The sequence below is a fragment of the Euphorbia lathyris genome, chromosome 2 (genome assembly GCF_963576675.1).
Source record: "Euphorbia lathyris chromosome 2, ddEupLath1.1, whole genome shotgun sequence".
Lineage (NCBI taxonomy): Eukaryota > Viridiplantae > Streptophyta > Magnoliopsida > Malpighiales > Euphorbiaceae > Euphorbia > Euphorbia lathyris.
In genome coordinates, this window is record NC_088911.1 from 97,206,876 (window position 1) to 97,227,763 (window position 20,888).

Sequence of the window (20,888 nt, forward strand, 5' to 3'; positions counted from 1 at the left end):
CCAACACTGTGATTAGCCATTTTCTTTATGCAAACGACTCTCTTATTGTCGATCAGGTGAATTTGGAAGAAATTAATGTGGCCAAATGGATGCTTAGGGATCATGAAGGTACTTCTATTAGAATAGATCGACTTTTATATTAGTAAAAACTCGGTAAGCAACTCCTATGTTACATTTTGTAGTTTAATGACCATAGTATCAGTACGATCAAAGTTGAATGACCACTTGTGTATTTTACCCTAAATCTCTCTTCAAATGTAAATAAGAATAACTAAAAAAAAACATATATATCGATGAAGCTAAAATGACAGAAAAACAAATTCTAAATTTAAAAACAAAAAAGTGAATTTATGATGCTCATTCTTGCATTGCAAAAATAATTTATGGTTCTCATGGAGGAGCTGATATGTTATAGAACGAAGTAGATATGCTGCCTGCATATTATTCGAATCACCTGCTAATATTAAAAGAATTAATTGCCTCAATATAATCTGTACCAAAACATTGCAGCTGGAGGCTGTCTATTTGTTTTTTCACTTAATCTATCTCCCATTTACCTGGAAAAAGCTTTCCTTACTAAAAAGCAGAAATTTCATTCCTAAATCAGGGCTTGCATCAACAAACAAGATGAGAAAAATTTACCTACCCTATACCAAGATAAAAAAAAACTTACTACATCTCTACTCCAGATGCTTTTCTAAACCCTATAGACCAAAACTTTTTTTTTTTCCCTCACTCATGTAAAAGAATCATTAAGTTTGTGATAATAGCAGCAAACATGTTCATGGAAACTTGGTGCCAAAGAGAGAATTGGGTCCTGGAACTGGAATTGTACGATTAGCAGGAATCGGGTGTTGCAGAAGAGGAATGTGGCTAGGCATAGCGAATGGAGGTTGCTGCCCAGAAGCTAGAAAAGGTGGAGGTGCACATAGTTGCAAAGCCTGCCCTGCTGCACTTCCTGCAATAACATCACAATTCATTCAAATAATCTATAAGACAATAATAAGCAATATTCGGTATCTGCACAATTACAGGACATCATTATGGCTGGAAACTATTCAAGCATTGGTAAGACAATTTCTTCAAATGCAGGAAATGAATTAGATTGGCATCAGGACTGAATATGCATTCGTGACCAAATATACAGTTTATGCCCCAGTATGCGACTGCACAATTTAGCAAATAAATGTTTATATTAACAAGACACACCTTGAGGGATTTCTTCTCCTCGGTGGTGAATTCTAAAGTCACCTAACTGAACCAGAAATTATTCATAACCTTTGCATGCACACGAAGTAGGACTCTTTTACCTTCTTAGAATAATATGTAGAAGCATTTATGTTCATAGTTATCTGCTTACCGCATGTCTCCTTATTTACTTGGTAATAGCAACATTAAAAATCAAGATATTCTAAATGAGGAATCTCAACGTCTTGCATAACTGTGGTTTTTGGAAACCCCACAATTCATTCATATAAACACTAAATCATGCATGAGAAACATGAAAGTCTGCTTTCTACCTTGGTGCTTAGGATATTGGACCTGATGCGAAGTCAACATAGGCCGTACAGATAAAGGTGAAACAGTTGCTGTACTCTGCACCAAATCCTTCAATATGAAACAATAGGCAATCAATCAATCAGAGAACTACAAGAAATATTATCCATAAACCATGGGAAATCCAGGGGTTACTAAAAAGAAAATAAAAATGCCTACAAAGTTATATGTGAATAATGCAACTAAGATAGAATCCTCAATAGAAAACTTGCAACTGCTTTTACTTCAAGATATGGACACAAAAATGCATGATATACAATGATGCACATGAGAAGCATTGGCTCTGTAATGCAATGCCATTTTTATAATTACAATAAGAACATGGTTGTTAGGCGGTGAGCATGCGACTTTGAAGTGTCACATGTCAGCAACAATTGTAGATGATCAAACAGTACAACAACAACAACAAAGCCTTAGTCCCGAAATGATTCGGGGTCGGCTAACATGAACCATCATATAAAACCGTGAAAATCAAGTCGTGTCAGCGACACAGATTCGCTCCCTCCACTCCGTCCTATCCACTACCATATTTTCCTCAATTCCCAATAAACTCATATCACTCTCGATCACCCTCCTCCAAGTTTGCTTAGGTCTTCCCCTACCCCTCACCACTACATCCCTTTGCCACTCTTCGGTTCTCCTAACCGGCGCATCAAGCGCTCTACGTCTCACATGGCCAAACCACCTTAGTCGGTTTTCTCTCATTTTATTCTCAATAGATGTAACCCCTACTTTTGTCCTAATTATTTCATTACGCACCCGGTCCTTTCTCGTGTGACCACACATCCATCTCAACATACGCATCTCCGCCACCGACATCTTATGGATGTGGCAGTGTTTCACTGCCCAACACTCCGTACCATATAACAATGCTGGTCTAATTGCCGTCCGGTAGAATTTTCCCTTCAATCTATTAGGCATGCCGGGATCACAAAGGAAACCCGTAGCACTCTTCCACTTCGACCAACCAGCTTTAATCCTATGGGCAACATCTCCATCTACTTCTCCATCCGTTTGGATAATAGATCCTAAATACCGGAAGCAATCCGAGGCCTGAACAACTCTCCCATCTAGGGTGATTGTCCCTGCCTCCCTACTCCTACGGCCGCTAAACTTACACTCCAAATATTCTGTCTTACTTCGACTCAACTTAAAGCCTCTAGATTCTAGAGTTTGCCTCCATAGTTCCAACTTCATCTCCACTCCTTCTTTCGTCTCATCAACCAACACAATATCATCTGCAAACAGCATGCACCATGGTATACCATCTTGAAGTGAACTTGTTAGTTCATCCATAACGATGGCAAAAAGAAATGGGCTTAGTGCGGAACCTTGATGCACTCCAATCGTAATAGGAAACTCTTCAGTTTTCCCAACACTAGTACGTACACTCGTGCATACTCCCTCATACATGTCCTTTATGATGTCAATATATTTCCGCGAAATGCCTTTCCTTATCAAGGCCCACCAAAGTACTTCCCTTGGTACCTTATCATATGCTTTCTCCAAGTCAATGAAAACCATATGCAAGACTTTCTTCTTATTTCGATAGTGCTCCATTAATTGTCTCATTAGATGGATGGCTTCCATAGTTGATCTTCCCGGCATAAAGCCAAACTGGTTTTCCGAGATCTTCACCGTCCTCCTTAGCCTTTGTTCAATCACTCGCTCCCAAAGTTTCATAGTGTGACTCATTAATTTGATTCCCCGATAGTTGGCACAATCTTGGACATCGCCTTTGTTCTTATACAAAGGGATTAAGGTACTTTTCCTCCATTCTGATGGCATCTTATTGTTTCTCCAAATTTTGTTGAAGAACGTCGTCAACCATTCGATTCCTCTTTCTCCCAAACATCTCCAAATCTCAATAGGGATGCCATCAGGTCCTACTGCTTTCTTCAACTTCATCTTACTTAATGCCATTTTGACTTCACCCTTTTGAATTCTCCGCAGGCATTCATGATTTATCATATCGTGATGGATACTTATATCTCCAACATCTTGTTGGCGATCTCCATTAAATAAGTCATCAAAATAGGACCTCCATCGTTCCTTGATATCATTATCTCCAACTAGGACTTTCTGGTCCACATCCTTCACACATTTAACTTTTCCGAGATCTCGCGTCTTCCTATCTCTCATCCGAGCAATTCTATATATGTCTCTTTCCCCTTCTTTCGTATCCAATCTTGTATACAGATCCCGATTCACCTTTGCTCTAGCATCTCGTATGACCTTCTTTACTTCCCTTTTAGCCTCTTTGTATTTTTCGTAGTTCTCGTCACTCCTACATTTCCCCAATAGTTTATAGGATTCTCTCTTACTCTTTACTGCTTGTCGTACTTCTTCTGTCCACCAAGATGTGTCCTTACCCGGTGGCATGCTACCTTTAGATTCCCCTAGAACTTCCTTCGCTACTTCCCTTATACTATGCTCCATCTTATTCCATATTGAATCTATATCTGAATCCATATTGCAAGTCCAAATATCTTTTTTGGTCATCTCATCCACAAATTTTTGTTGATTCTCCCCTTGCAATTTCCACCACTTAATCTTAGTCTCTACTTGAGGTGTTTGTTTTCTTATACATTTCCTACTTCGAAAATCTAGCACCACTACTCTATGTTGGGTTGTCGTACTCTCACCAGGGATCACCTTACAATCAATATAACTCTTTCTCCAAGCACTCCTTACTAAGAAGAAGTCAATTTGGCTCGCATTACCGCCACTCCGATAAGTCACTAAGTGGGATGTTCTCTTCATAAACCATGTGTTCATGATACTCAAGTCATAGGCTGATGCGAATTCCAAAATATCATTTCCTGCTTCATTCTTATCTCCAAAACCATACCCTCCATGAACACTCTCAAACCCATCTCGCCTAGAACCCACGTGTCCATTGAGATCACCCCCTAGTACCATTTTTTAGATGATCAAACAGTAACTTAGTAAAATGCAACAATAATTAATCACAGAAAAGAGATACTAACCCATTATATTTCTAAGCAACTATCCTTTAGTGTCCATAAATGAACCACTTGAACTTTCCCCTCCCATAGATATTTATTACAATGCACATAGAATAGCTACATATGGGGAATAACACCTCCGCAGCTATATAAGTACTTTATGAAAAGTTCACAAAGTTATCTTGTGAACTTGTGCTTCTAAATTGTCTTCACGTTTTCTTTTTTGGACTCCGTGCTCTTTTTTTATTTTATTTTTTTTGTGTCCATAAATGTATTCTTGTTGCATTAGCTTTTATATAGATTCTTTCTCTGTAAGAGTGTGCGATATTGTTATATACTTTTTAAAAGTTCTAAAAATGATACTTCGTAGATTGCAATTATTGCGAGTCCACACGAAACTTAATTAGAGGAAACTATGACATGTTAGTGCCACAGGTTGTGAACTAACGGTTTCTGTGCTTGGGCCCGAGGTGTAAATGCCAAAAGATGAATGAATACCAAGTATACAGGAGAGAACTAGATGGCACTTTATTTATTTATTTTTCAAAAAATCATGGAAACTACAAAACATCAATGTGCTTTAATTATATATGCTCCATACGTCATATCTTACATGAGGAACTGGTTGCACATAGACAAGCTGCCCAAGCCGTCCAACCATAACCTATATGAAAAAAAGCAGTGTAAGTATCACATGAAACAAGTGGCTGCAAAAATAAGAAGACAAGAGTTTCTTGACACAATAATAGAATCCGAAAATTAGGCACAGAAGAAAGACCACTTCCTTTTACTTACAGCTTGAGAATTTGGAGGCACATAGGCTGGCGTAGCTTGAACAGCATGGTATTGACTAGCATATCTCAAAGGCTGCGTCCTGCTCCCCATGTGTCCAACAATCTGTAACCAGAAAGTAATCTCTATAAGAACTGCAATCAGCATGAAACCAATGAATGAGTTACTGACATTCAGCATCAGTTGGGATAGAGGGAGAAACTATATTGCTATGGTGCTACAATAGTAAAAAGACATTGTTAGTATGTTTTTCCAAAGTAAATCACTAATGAAGAAAAAGCCAAAACTTTCTAACTAATGGAATTGTCTCTGAGATCAGCCTTTGTCGGACTCTTATAATCTAGCCAGATAAAGACAAACTAATCAATTGCTTTGACAAATTTCTAGTGCGCTGAGAAATTCTTGAATTCCAATAAAAGCATTCTTCTATAATTCATGGTGTAAAACTCATCTAATAGAATCCTGAGTTCTCAACCTAAAACCAAAAATAGGAAACAAGTGGCAGATATGAAACAAAACATATTTGGTTTATGGAAGTGACCAGCTAATAGATGATAATCGAAGCAGGAAACTAAAATAACATTAGAAAATGCTTAAATGAAAAATATAGTTCAATAATGCGTACAGGTTGTGAAAATTGAGGACCACTGACACCATTTACAGCTGCAAAGTTGGGATATGGAGCAAACTTAGCAGGGATAGAAGGCCGAGGAGCAAAAGGGCCAGTTCCAACTTCTGGCTGTGCAGCAGCAGCAACAGGAACCATAGGAGAGTTGCTTGGAACATAAGCCATGCCTGCAGCTGCTGGAATTGCAGCAGTGGCCGACGCAGTTGTTGCAAAAGATGGATAGAAGATTTTTGCTCCTGGATTGAGCTTGAATTCCTGTAATACAGACAACCAATTTTTTTGAAGAAAATTATTGTCCTAATTATGATAATTGAATTCAATAAAGCCATGAAGTTCTTGAGTTAGCACACACACAAACATATAGTTATGCTAGAAATTATTATGAATTGTGTACTGCAATGCAATTATGAGGCACTTTTATCTAGTAAGTGGTGTTTACATCAGATCATCCGGGCAGGTATATGAGAAGAAAAGAAATAAAAAATGGTTTTAACCTTTGTGCTTTTAGTGGATTCTGAACTTTGTGGCGAAACCATATCAGCTGAAGAAGCTAGCGAACCAGAATGTGATTCTGAGATTACATCAACCAGTGGACTGGAGGAAGTTGAGATGCTTGAACAAACAGTGTTCAAAGAAGAGGTGCTTGGAGACGCAGACCCCCCACAACATTGATCATCCAATTTAGTAGGAGGAAGATCACAAGAAACTCCATTGGGCAGTACCTTCACCATCATTTGCCCTTCCTCAACAGCCTTTGCATCTGAAAGGGATGAACCTAATGCATATACACTCAGTATTTTTGTCATCATCAAACTTATTTAAGGAAGCTCTGCCATATACACAAGCATTTATCCTTTACTCTTCTAATTGGCATTGATCAAATTATGCATTTGGCATGTAAACTTACAGGTTGAACTTGAGCTTTGAGCTTCATCATCCTGCATAAATAATTGCAAAGGTTAATCCCCCATAAAAATATTGGAGTTCTTATACTCCTGAATTTTATACAAGTAAATAAGTTACGCTTGTCAATACATACACTCTTTTCCCTTTGAAGCTCAAATTTCAGTGAATGATGATCCTGATCCCCTTGTGACCTGTCCTCTCCAATCTGTCTGTCAGAAAAATAATTTGACAGGACACAAAAATTAGAAGGAATTGGAATGAGGAAATAATTTGGAGTAAAACATCCAAAGCCAAATACATTCGCACAAAGAAATGCCTATCAGTCTATATTCTTATAGACTCATCCAAGAGATGAATATAAGCAATTAGTCATACAGAACAATTGTGAAGAAATTCTTATCAGAGCTGCATTTTCTTGTAATGAAATGAAATGATGCGGTATGCTAAGAACCCAAATTCAATGAGGCCATCCATGCAACCAGCAAGTTATAAGGTAAAACTTGGACGAGGTAAGCAAGCCATACCTTCCAATAACAGAAACATCAGTAGCTTCTCCACCCTGTGATGAAACAGATATATCAACAAAAGAGAACAAAAGGAATAAGTGAAATCAATGAATTTCTTTCTTGAAAACACATGCACCCCTTGGAAAATGTGATCTCACTTCAGGAATTAGATATCCATGTTGGCTTCTTTAAACTTCAGACATGAATGGTGAAGACCCCTCAGGACCTATGTCGACCTATTTGATCATCCAAGCCACTATTGGATTCATCTTATGATACGTTTTGTTAGCACAGAACCCTAGAATATTTAACGAGCACACTTGTCACTCAAGATACTTAATGAGTTTAGCTAGTAGTGATTTAAACAAACCTAGATGGGCTGACATGTTCTAATCATTCCTACATAATTAGGCATAACAAACATGACTCCAGAACACATTCCCTATCCAATTAGAACCACAAAACAAATCCAGCATGGACTAAACAGACCTTACCTTACAATTGTTTAATCCATCTCTCTTTCCATGTTCAACTTCCATGGCAGTTCCGGTATGAATTGGTAAAAAATTTCTGTCCCCGTGCTCCCTTGCAGCTTTGATTAACATGGAACCATTAGCCGTACTAATCTGGTTTTTGGCGGAGATCCTATTTCAATAGATAGGGTGAGTGCGTACTTTGATTGATATAGTTCATAGTTCAATTAATATAGTTTATAGCTAACTATTTAATATCACAGGCATTACTTCTCTGAGTTTCTAGATGAATCAATGCACCAGAATCTTTAAGTAATTCTTTTTTTTAAAATTTTGTTATCTGTTCAAGAACTCAAGTACTAAAAGAAAATTCCATTGCACATGAATCTTTAACAACTGCAATCATTCTCGCAAAACAAAGCATGCAATGAAAAAAAAAAGCTGCAGTTTACTTGGAAATTTTTTTTCTTTTTTTATTTAAGAATGTAGTATGATAGAAAAATATTTCATAATATCAGTTTGCAACTAGTTTTTGACAATTATGATCTATAAGCCAAATGCAGTGAGACAATACCTGTTATCATTGATTATCTTTCTATCCATAGAAGTCTTATTACTCTCAACAATCTCAGAAGGTACATTTCTTGTCGCAGCTTCTCCATATTCACTGGCTACATTTCTATTTACACCATTAGGTGGGAATTGAACTCCCTGTACACAGCCCATGCATAAGCAGCATATTCGATGTTGAATCCACATTAACAACGAGGATCAAAATATTGAAAGAAAGAAAAAAAAAGATTGTTACCTTGGCAACAACTTGAACAAGGTCACCTGAAAGAATCACAAGTGTTTCAATTATACTCCCACTGGCTACATTTGTCTCACATTTCCCCTTCTTAGCCAATTTTGCTTCCTTCAGAACAATGCCTGCAGAAAATAACATTTCTCTATCCCCTCAAATTATTTCAACTTCACGAGTAAACTAAAAATAAAAATGGTAATTTATCGATCGCATCAAGAACAATAATACAGAAGAGGCATAAACCCAGATCAGAATCCAATCCGATCCCATCCACACAACCATGGAAATTTCTCAATAACATTGAGTAGAAAGATATAACTATTCACTAAACTAATAACCCATTAAATTTTTTATTAAGAAAATCAACAATTCAATATATTCTTAAATAAATCCCAATTTTTCTTTTTTAAAAAAGAAAAGGAAAAAGAAGCGCACCAAAGTCTTTGTCAACAGAGGCAGTGTGGAGGGTTCCAGAGTAGACAGAGCCATCCCTGACATGAACATCAACAGGGAGTCCAATTATACACATGGTAGCAAACAAAAAGGCCTCGCTTAAACAAGTCTCTGTTTCAGCTACTGCTCTGCTTTTGTAACCCATTAATCTTCTTCTCTATAACTGGTAAATGGAATCGAACTATGGGAACACACAAAATATATACAGAGAGGAAAAGAGTAGAGAATTTTAGGGAGAGATCTGAGGAATGTTTGATTGATGTGTTTGGGGTTGAAAAGAAATTAGAATACCTTTCGTTTCCTCTTCTGTGTTGTTTTGTTTGATTTGAAGAGCTTCTCTTCTCCGGCTTTTATATTTAAATCAAATTTCTTTCTTGCTTTTCTTCTCTCTAAATTGAAAATTATTTCCTATTTTAGTTTAGCAAGATTTTAGTTTATTATGGACTACTTTATAATCATTAGGGTAATTAATTTATTCGTCCCTATATTTTGACAAAACATACTGTTTAGTCCCTGTATTTTTAAAAACACACGGTAAGGTCTTTAACATTTTTCTCGATGAATTGTTTAGTCTCTAATGTTTTTCTCAGTGAACTATTTAGTCCATATCGTTAGACTCTCATGAAGATTCTGTTAGTCAATTTGAATTTGAATCAAAATCTATTTAAAATAAAAATATAATGTCTTAACTACCTTTTACCACATATCAATCATAGAACCAAACACCTCAAAATCAAAAGCAATTTTAATTCAAACAGGAAGAGTGAGCATAAGTGATTCGATTATGGGTTAGGGATTCAATTATTTCTTCATTTTTTTTGTGAGAGAAAGACATAGAGGTGTGAATTGCTTTTGACTGATAATTAGTAAAGGGTAATTTAGTCATTTCTGAATTCATAAACGGTAAAAAATCTAACAAATAGACAGAAGGACTAAACAGTTCACCGAGAAAAATGTTAGGGACCTTACCGTGTGTTTTTGAAAACACAGGGACTAAATAGTGTGTTTTATCAAAATATAGGGACTAATAAATTAATTACCCTAATCATTATAGTGAACATTCACTTTTTTTTCTGGAAAAATATTTGATTAATTCTAAAATTATATTTGAATTAATGGTGACTGATTAAGTAATTTGAGATAATTAAATATTAATGCGCTTGCGTGTAAAATCCTCAAAGCTAAATATTTTTTTAAGAGGACCTTTTGGACGGCTCATGAGGGTAATAACTAGAGCCTTGTTTGGAGGAGCATTTGGAAGTCAATGTCGATTATTATGGAAGGATGTAGATGGAGGATAGGTGCGAGAGATGATTAACGTGTGATATGAGTCCTGAATTCTTAATAGGAATTTTTTTTGTCCTATCTCCCATATTAAAGAAAGCTACTATAATGTGTGGGTTAGTGATTTAATGATATCAGGATTCGAGAAGTGGGACGTTGAACTAATTGAGGATATTTTTTAGCCCCCTAAAGTGTGGAATTACAACCTTCTGCCTAAAATAGAACTATTTTACGGAAAGCTTGTTGTAACTTCCTACCAACGTGCGAAATTTTTTCTTGAAAGGTCTTGATGTTCACTTGGCACAACTAGAGCTATTTCTTGCCTTAAAACTCCTTTGTCTCCATTTGGAACCATTAAAACTTTCTATAGCAAACCGAATTTGCTCTGTCCAACAAATCTGACTGGATCGAAATCTCTTCCATAAAACTTGGCATCTATAGCATCTGACGCTGCTACAAATGGTTTCTCATCTGCCCAGACCACCTCCACCTCGTTTCCTTTCCAGAACAATAAGAACTGATGTAAAGAAGATGACACACACCAATTTGAGTGTATCCCATCCTTTCCCAACGGAACTTGGTAGTTGGCTGGAGAATCTACCACAAAAAGGCAGACAAGTCTGATTTGGTCCCCACCTTTACCTCTAAAAGCAGAATACCCAAGGACTTAGTAACTTCTCCATTAAAGGCTGACACCGTGACTTCGGTATCAATAAGATCTTGGTTACTTTTCCCCAGAGCTTGCACCATCTTTTATGACATTATGTTCATAGTTGGACCATTGTCTATCAAAACCCTGGAAGTGGGTCTTTCGTTGAGGTGAGCTTTGATATACAATGGTTTGATATGCTGGGTCATCTGGACAAAAGGTTTCTCGAACACAGCCTTCTTGGGACCCCCATTGGATGGAGCCTGAATCGTGACCCTACTACTGATCTTAGGCACTTCCTTCAAAACTTCCCAAGCTCCAATTTCTGTCGTCATTTCCTGCATTTCTGGCTCCTATATGGTGTACTCATTCCTCCTACTTTCTCCACGGAAATCAGTAGGTAAGGTAAGTGTTGTATTGATTGGAATTACGATATCACCTATCCTTATCTCTATCAGTTATGGGAACTTTGCAGTTTGGGATTTGGGCCTCCACACCTTCTCTTCTTTTTTTCGTTTTGTACTTCTCAGCTAACTTCTTTCTCTGTAATCTGCGTTTCTAGGTCCTAGTGGCCTGAGTAGTGAACTTTTTGTGCTTCACCACCTGCCACTCCTTACTGGCTTTTATCGGAGAAGGAACCACGGCCTTTCGTGGACACTGATCTTCCTTTTCGGCATCCAGCACTTGCCTTGGTCCTTACTAGGTATAGTTTTGTACTTGTTTGATCTTTCACCCCTTTCTACTCGGCTCCTTCAGTTGTCTAAAACCTGACTAAGATCAAAAGAAGTCATATTTACTAAGGTCATAGGCGGGAATGGATCCTCATCTATGATCATTGGCTTTTTCTTTTCTGGGAACTTCAGTACTCCTTTTTCAATGCGATCTTGTATGAGATTTTTGAAAGTCCAGCAAGATCTTGTGGAATGAGTCCATGCATCATGGTATTTACATTAGGTCTTCCCCTTCACCTCATCGCTGCCAGGCATTTTATAATTTGGTGGAAAGACAATAAACCTCTCCTTTACCAAATACTCAAAGATCTCTTCAGTTTTCTCCACATTAAAAGTGTACTGAACTGCATTCTTCTTCGGGTCTATCTCATTGGGACGAAAGTGATCTGGGCACACCTTTGCCCCCTTATTCAACAATTCGGCCATTGCTACCTCTAGCTTGTTGGTCTCTTGGCAATAAGATCTCATTGAAGTTTTCTTTCGATAATTATCTTCCCGCAATAAGTCCTCGTATTCTAACACCTTTTGAGCTAACTCATAAAAATCTCCGAACTCCATACCCCGAAACTTCTTGCGAAGCTCAATATCCAGTCCTCTTTGAGCCATCTTCACGAATTCGTGTTCAGGAAGGAATACTCTACAACGACTCCTCATAAGTTTGAACCGTGCAATATAATTGTCAGTTATCTCTCAATTCCTTTGCGACATCCTGGACATTTCTGCTACACAAACCTCTGGCTCGGCACGGTAGAACTGAGTATGGAATCGCCTCTCCATGTCTTTCCATGTGAAGATTGAGTTCCGGGGCAATGAGGAAAACCAAGTAAAAGCCAATCTAGTGAGGGAATTAGGGAACAACCTTAACTTAAAGTAATCAAAGTTAAAATGGTTAGCTAATTCCCCACATTAGATGGTAAATCTGACCACATGCTCTAACATAGACTGCACTTCTTCTGCAGAGAAAAGAGTAAAGTCAGGAATACGATGTCCTCTGGGATAAGGATTTTCACGATCAATGGCCACTGAGTAAGGCTTGTGAAACTCTGATCTTCCCAGCTGTCTGGGACCAGGGCCATACAACTCCTAGACATGTCCTTCATTATCTCCATATTCATAGTTGGGTTTCCCGCTTAGTTTTGATGAGCACTAAATTGTGGACCGAAAGAAACACCACATGGACTACTTCTCCTCTGTACTTCATGCACCCTGAGTCATGAGTCATTTCATCCTCACGATTGTAAAATTAGGGTCCATTTTGCACGTTCGTGTGAGCTTGAAGGTGGAAAGTTGGTGCAACATGCTGGTTAGATCTAGCCCTAACAGGATTCTTGCCTCCACTACTAGTGCCTTTATGGCTGCAGTCTTCTCACAGTGGTGGTATCTGGTACTTCTCAGGTTGCCCCTAGCTTCTTCCATAATCATTACTATTGAAACACCTTTCCACATGATTTTGATTTGACAAAATTATTTAAATTAATCCATGATTAAGAGGCAATTAAATTTAAGTGCTTTGATTTAATTGTACTAATATGTTTGTTCAATGTTGATTATAAATATAGATGTAAACAGAAATAAAAAGTAAGACAGGACACAGTTAGCACAAACAGCACAGCACGAGCTGAGTAAAGAGCAACTCAGCATCGTAGAAGATAAGTCACCTTCAGAACAGAAGTCTGAAGATAAAGCTAGATAAAGAAGCTGAGTGGAACGAAACTCAGTATCAAAAGAATAAAGTCTTCTATACAAATAAGGCCTGCAGACCAAGCTAACCATGGAAGCTAAGTAAAGGCAACTCAGCATGATTTGTCCGTTTACTAAAAGACAAATTTTGACATCTGTCTGCACCAATAATAGAAACCTTGGAATCTTGCAAGGTAACGGTTTTGAGAGACATGGGTCAACTGGCCGGTTGCTAAAAGACAAACTGCCACTAAAAGACAAACCAGCAGAAAAAGACAAGCCTGACATCTGCCTGATTCAGACGACAAGATTGGCCTGCACACTGAAGCTGACCAGAATGTTGTCTGAAGATAGAGCCGTTTGGATTCAACGGAAAGATCCAATTCAAATCATTTGAACCTCTGATCTCAACTATAAAAGGACAAAGATCACTCTTGGATCAAATGCACAAGTACAATAGACATCCGATCATAGAAAGCCAAAAAGAGCTAAAGCCAAAGCACACAAATACAAAAGAGATATCTTACACCAACTTTCACATTCTGTGTAAAAGCTAGAGCGAATTTGTATTCATCTAAAGTGTTCTTCTTCTAGAAAGAACAGTTTCTTTATCAATTGTAAAGATTGAGAGAGTCAAGCTGAGTACTCGGTTTTTGTACTCAGTGGTAGAGAAAATCTAAGTGTTCGGTTATAGCATTCAGTAGGATTGAGTAGACGAATAGAGGATGGTACTCTTGCATACTCAATTGCTTGTAAAGGGTTTGTGCCCTACCTTTAAAGAGCTCAGTATTGGATTCTAAAAGCCCGGAGGAGTCTGGGGACTGGACGTAGGCGAAGAGGCCAAACCAGGATAAGTCATACTGAGTAATTTCTAACTCTCTTAATATATATATATATATATATGTGTGTGTGTGTGTGTGTGTGTGTGTGTGTGTGTGTGTGTGTGTGTGTGTGTGTGTGTGTGTGTGTGTATGTGTGCTTATGTTGCTTGTTATATTTACTCAGCATATAAACTGTTTAAAGCTGACACTGAGTAAATTAGAGTGCTGAGTTGGAAGCTGACCACAAAAGTGTCAATTCCCAACTCACAAGTGAAACAGTCTTAGTCAACATCTGACCAAAGCTGTCTTACACTAAGATCGGCCAAGCTGACCAAAGATGAGTTAATAAACTCACTAAAATTATCAAGTCAGCAAGATTAATTAACGAAAAAGTTACATTAGTTCCTAACCCCCCCCCCCCTTAGAACTAATCACACGGGACCAACAAGTGGTATCAAAGCCTAAGCTCACTACTCAAAGATATAACTATCTTGAGCTGATCCCGATAAATGGCTGAGAACAGCACTCGTTTCCTTCCCGGGAACCAAACAACACAGATACTCCCTGAGGGATTATCAATTAGTCGGCCTCCCTTATTCTTTGGATCTAATTATACATTCTGGAAGAATAGGATGAAGAACTTTATTCAAGCCACAAACATGAGTGCATGGCTTGCAATAGTTCAAGGCCCATACATGCCATATAAAACTGTTAACAATGAGAAAGTTGTTAAGAGTGAAATTGAGTGGTCAGAAGATGACCTTAGAAAACTTCAAAACAATGCTTCGGCTATCAATATGCTTCACTGTGCTTTAGATGCTGCAGAATACAATAAGATTTCAGGTTGCGAGTCAGCACAGGAGATTTGGAAAAAGCTTGAAGTAACCTACGAAGGCACAAGCAAGGTCAAGGAATCAAAAGTAAATCAGCATATGAGATTATACGAGTTGTTCGAGATGAATGATAATGAGGACATCTCGAGGATGAACGCTAGATTTACCAACATTATAAATGAGCTGAAAAGACTTGGAAAGAACTTCACCGAGGAAGAACAGGTGAAGAAGATCTTGAGAAGTCTTCCCAAAAGCTGGCAGGCTAAAAAGACTGCAGTGGAGGAAGCTCAGGACCTGACTACATATAAGTACGATGAGCTGATCGAATCGTTGCTGACTCATGAGATATCAATGAAAAACTTTGAAGAAAAAGAGAAGTCAGAAGACAAGAAACAAAAATCACTTGTCATGTAAGCTGACTCCACCGAAGCTGACTCATCTGATGATGAGGAAATGGCAATGTTCACCAGGAAGATGAAGAAGCTATTCAAGAAGAATGATAGGAACAGCAAAAGGCCATTCAGAAGAAATGACAAATACAAAGCTGAGCCCAGCGACAACAAATATAAGAAGGACAGCTCAAAGCTTGTCACATGTTTTGAGTGCCACCAAACTGGGCACATCAAGTCAAGTTGTCCCATGCTAAAGAAAGACAAGAAGGGCAGCAGAAAGGCTATGGTAGCCACATGGAGTGATAGTGATGAGTCAACCTCATCAAAAGCTGATGCAAATGAAACAGCAAATATATGCTTCATGGCCGATGATGCTGACCGCACTTATTCTGAGCAAGCTGACCTCTCTGATGAAACTGACCAGATGGAGCACAATAATGAGGTAACATCCTTACTTTTGCTTAGAAATGAGATGATAAATGCCCTGAGTGATTTATATGCGCTAACTAAAAAGTGCAATAAGAAAGTAAAGGCACTCAGCAGGCGGTGTGATGAGATTGAAGAGGTCAAGCTCAATGACCTCTGATATCTTCTCCAAGACAATTCAACTTTGCACAGTAACATAGAACGTATGCATAAGTTTGTCTCGGAGGTCCAATCAGATTCAAAGAAACTGAAAAAGGATATCACTACCCTACAGAGCCAAATAAGAGGCTCAAATAAAAATAAATCCCATGCTGAGTACTCAAGTACTAGTCAGCATAAACAGTTCACGCAGTGTGACTGTTGTGGGAAAAAGGGGCACACAAGAGAAGTGTGTTGGTACAATAAGCGGATTGTCCAATGTGACTTCTGCAGAAAGAAAGGACATACCACTAAGATATGTTGGCATGCTCAGCACAATAATGTTGACCACACTCAACATCACCCTCAAAGGGTAATTCACTGTGACTTCTGTGGTAAAAGTGGCCACACTATAAAAGTATGTCGTCACAAATTAAAATATGACTTTGCACCTGTTTATGCTAACAAACGAGGACCCAAAAAGAATTGGGTACCTAAAGATGAATAGTCTAAAATGCAGGTGAGCCTGAGATGCGTGGAGAAATCAAAACTGTGGTATATAGACAGCGCATGCTCGAGGCACATGACTAGTGATGAAACTCAGTTCATCACACTAGAGCTTAAACGAGGTGGAAGTGTAAGCTTTGGAGACAATAAGAAGGGTAAGATAGTCGGCTCAGGTACTATCGGAGGTAACCCTACTATTGAGTCAGTCTCCTTAGTTAAAGGTCTCAAATACAATCTGCTGAGTGTAGCTCAGCTTTGCAAGAGCGGCAGAAAGGTTGTATTTGATGATACTTAGTGTCAAATACTCGAGGGAAAAACAAATGAATTGATTTTAACTGTCCCTCGTGTAGACAATGTATACATGCTGAGTTTAGAAAAACAGTTTTCTAAAAATATATGCTTAGTGTCTAAAGAGCATAACTCCTGGCTATGGCATAGAAGACTTGGTCATGTAAGCATGGACCTTCTTGCCAAATTAGCTAGAAAGCAACTAGTTGAGGGATTGCCCAAACTTAAATTTGAAAAAGATCAATTGTGTAATGCTTGTCAGCAAGGTAAACAAACTAAGAAGTCATTTCAAAGTAAAAATATTGTCTCAACCAAGAGACCATTGGAATTACTACACTTGGATCTTTTTGGACCTGTCCAGCCACTCAGCTTAGGAGGTAAGAAATTTTCCTTAGTCATTGTAGACGATTTCTCTCGGTACACTTGGATCATTTTGCTGAGTAGCAAGGATGAAACATTTGAGATGTTCACAACATTGATTAAGAAACTTGAAAATGACAAAGACCTAAAAGTAGCTCATATTAGAAGTGACAATGGTGGAGAATTCAAAAACCAACAGTTTGATGAATTTTGTGAAGCCAGTGGTATTGACCACAATTTCTCTACTCCTAGAACACCACAACAAAATGGGGTTGTTGAAAGGAAGAACAGAACTATTGTCGAAATTGCTAGGACAATGCTGAGTGAAAATAGGCTTCCTAAGTATTTCTGGGGTGAAGTTGTCCACACAGCATGCTACATTCTCAATAGGGCTTTAGTTAGACCTATTCTTAAGAAAACCCCATATGAACTTTGGAAAGGACGAAAGCCCAACATTGGCTACTTTCGTGCTTTTGGGTGTAAATGTTTTATACTCAACATAAAATATAATCTTGCAAAATTTGATGCTAAAGCTGACGAAGCGATCTTTTTAGGGTACTCAACTAACAGCAAAGCATATAGGGTGTATAATAAACGAACTCAGGTTGTAGAAGAGTCTGTCCATATTGAGTTCGATGAAGCTGACCCTGCAGGAAAGTCAACTCAGCTCGATGAAGATGAACCAAGCTCAGCTTCCGCTGATCAAAATGGAGCCTCTGAGTCATCAATACGAGGACTGACCAAAGGTAAGCAAGAAATTGAAATAACCTTTGCTGACCAATCTATTCCTGCAGAGATTGTAGAAACACCTGTTCCAAACAACTCAACATTGCCCAAAGAAATAAAAATTCCAAGAGGACATTCGGAAAAGTCCATTCTTGATGTTGCTGACAACAAACTGATGACAAGAGATCAGCTTAGGAAGTATCTCAGCAATGTTGCCTTCGTCTCAATGCATGAGCCAAAGAATTTCGCTGATGCTGAGCACGATGAATATTGGATCAACGCTATACAAGAAGAGCTTGATCAATTCACAAGAAATGAGGTATGGGATTTAGTACCTAAACCTAGGAATCAAAAGACCATAGGAACTAAGTGGATCTTTAGAAATAAATTAGATGAGCAAGGCAATGTAGTCAGAAATAAAGCCCGACTTGTAGCCCAAGGCTATAGTCAGTAGGAGAGCATTGACTACGGTGAAACCTTTGCACCCGTTGCTAGGTTAGAAGCTATACGTATATTGTGTGCCTATGTCAGCTTTATGAACTTTAAATTATATCAAATGGATGTTAAGAGTGCATTTCTTAATGGCTTTATAAACGAAGAGGTATATGTGAGTCAGCCTCCTGGGTTTGAAGACCCAAAATTTCCAAACCACGTTTATAAACTCAAAAAGGCCCTGTATGGCCTAAAGCAAGCTCCAAGAGCTTGGTATGAGAGGTTGACCAACTTCCTGCTGACCAGGAATTATGTCAGAGGCAAATCTGACACAACCTTGTTCATTAAGAAAAAGGGTAAAAATACCCTACTTGCACAAATTTACGTAGATGACATAATTTTTGGTGCTACTGACGATTCTATGTGCAAAGAGTTTAGTAAACAGATGCAGACTGAGTTCGAAATGTCTATGATAGGCGAACTCAACTTCTTTCTTGGACTTCCAATCAAGCAAGGTAATAATGGCATCTTCATTAGTCAGTCTAACTACGCCAAAGAAATGCTAAAGAAGTTTGATATGGAAGAATGTAAACCCATATCAACCCCAATGGGTACTGACACTGTCCTTTGTGCTGACGAGAAAGGTAAGTCAGTAGACAGCAAGTTATATCGAGGTATGATAGGCTCTCTACTTTATCTTACTGCCAGTAGACCTGACATTCAGTACTCAGTATGTTATTGCGCAAGATATCAAGCTGACCCCAGGGAATCTCACTTAATAACTATAAAAAGAATTTTCAGATATTTGCAGAGCTCGGTTAATGCAGGTTTATGGTATCCAAATACAAGTGACTTCACACTGATTGGATATACTGATGCTAACTATGGGTGAGATAAGCTAGAACGAAAAAGCACTTCAGGAGGATGTCATTTCCTAAGAAGCTGTCTGGTTTTGTGGTTTAGTAAGAAGCAGTCATCAGTGGCCTTATCTACAACTGAAGCTGAGTACATTGCTGCTGGAAGCTGTGTGGCCCAAGTCCTATGGATTAAGCAATAGCTTGAGGATTATAGAGTCAAAACAGAAACAATAGAGGTCAAATGTGACAACAAAAGTGCCATTGACTTATCTAAGAATCCAATCCAACACAGCAGGATGAAGCATGTCAGCATAAGGCATCACTTCATCAGAGATCATGTACTCAAGGGTGAGATCAAGCTGACCTACGTATCAACAAATTAACAGCTTGCGGATATCTTTACGAAGCCCTTGGCTCGTGAGCAATTGAACGTATTAAGGGAAGCTATCGGTATGTCTAATCCTCTTCAATAATTCTATGTGCTTAATTGAATGTTGAGTGATTACCATGCTGAGTGATTTATGCTAAATTAGTAATCATTGCATGCTGAGTCAAAATCACCCTATGCTGAGTAGACATACATACTGAGAGATTATTCCTATGCTGTGTTACTAAGCACGCTCAACAATTCATCCACACAAAACTGACTACTCAAAGTTCCAAAATGTTTGATATTCCAAATGCTGAGTGAAGTTTCGTTGCGTAATTAATGCTAGCACGCGTATTGAATAGCCACTACGCTCAAAAAATCTCTGGCATTCTATTTCCAACTTTCAAATATCCCAGATCCTTAAAAAAACTCGTAAGAAAATGTCTGACTCCCAAAATCTCTCCGGAGCTGATTACGATCAGAATCACTCCGATGAAAATCCTTCATCTTCTACTCAGGAGGAATATGAAGAAACATCAACAGAATCCCAAGAAGGTGGTCAGCCTGACCAAACTCAGGTCAGCACCGTCGCCAAAAACCCCAAAACTGACCAAGCTGGCTCGTCGAAGGAGACTCAGAAGGACAAAGGCAAGAAACCCAGAACCTACTCACTAGTATACAACCACGTTAAGGGGGATAAGATTGATCATTCACGTTGGTTCTCAAAAGGGTTTGTGGAAGCAGAGAAACCCTTCTGTGAATGGATATCTAAGAACGGCTGGGAAGGACTATTCTCCATTCGTGAGGCTACTTATCTTGAACTGGTAAAGGAGTTCTACACCAACCTGAAAGTAGCCAACGATAATAGGGATTACTTGGTCACTGAGGTCCGGGGAAAGCAGATTTTCATCAATCCTCCCTATCTGGCTAAGTTGCTGAAGCTGAAGAACAAAGGGACAGAACTTCGAACCACAAACGACCATGGTAAGATTAAATTCCCAGCTGAATTCTGTAGACCTCCTGGTTACGTAGGAGAAGTATCTAGTACTTGCATGGGTCGAGACCAAAAGATGGCCCATTACATCCTGACCAATTTTATCTTTCCAAAAGTCAAATGTGCCTCCTCAGCAACGAATTTCGAGCAATGCTTCATCTGGCACATGCTGACCTACCAGCCTCTAAACATGCCGGTCTTTCTCATTGGTGGATTTCTGTGAAGTTCTGGTACGCTTAGGTTAGGATCCCTCATCACCAAAATCCTCAAGGATTATCAAGTCAGTTTGGTTGAAGAGATCGAAGTCTGGG

General features: G+C 38.6%; 1 protein-coding gene across 1 annotated transcript; it reads right to left on the reverse strand.

Annotated features, from left to right (window-relative positions):
* Window positions 1–402: 402 nt before the first annotated feature.
* Window positions 403–9,461, reverse strand: LOC136219072 (uncharacterized). Its single transcript, XM_066006297.1, has 13 exons — window positions 9,072–9,461; window positions 8,640–8,761; window positions 8,406–8,542; window positions 7,853–8,003; window positions 7,377–7,411; window positions 6,986–7,061; window positions 6,854–6,884; window positions 6,441–6,721; window positions 5,944–6,201; window positions 5,322–5,423; window positions 5,140–5,190; window positions 1,521–1,608; window positions 403–958 (listed from the first exon to the last, which is right to left on the reverse strand). Exons 1-13 carry the CDS (start codon window positions 9,232–9,234, stop codon window positions 783–785), a joined length of 1,671 nt encoding a protein of 556 aa, XP_065862369.1. The 5' UTR covers window positions 9,235–9,461; the 3' UTR covers window positions 403–782.
* Window positions 9,462–20,888: the final 11,427 nt, after the last annotated feature.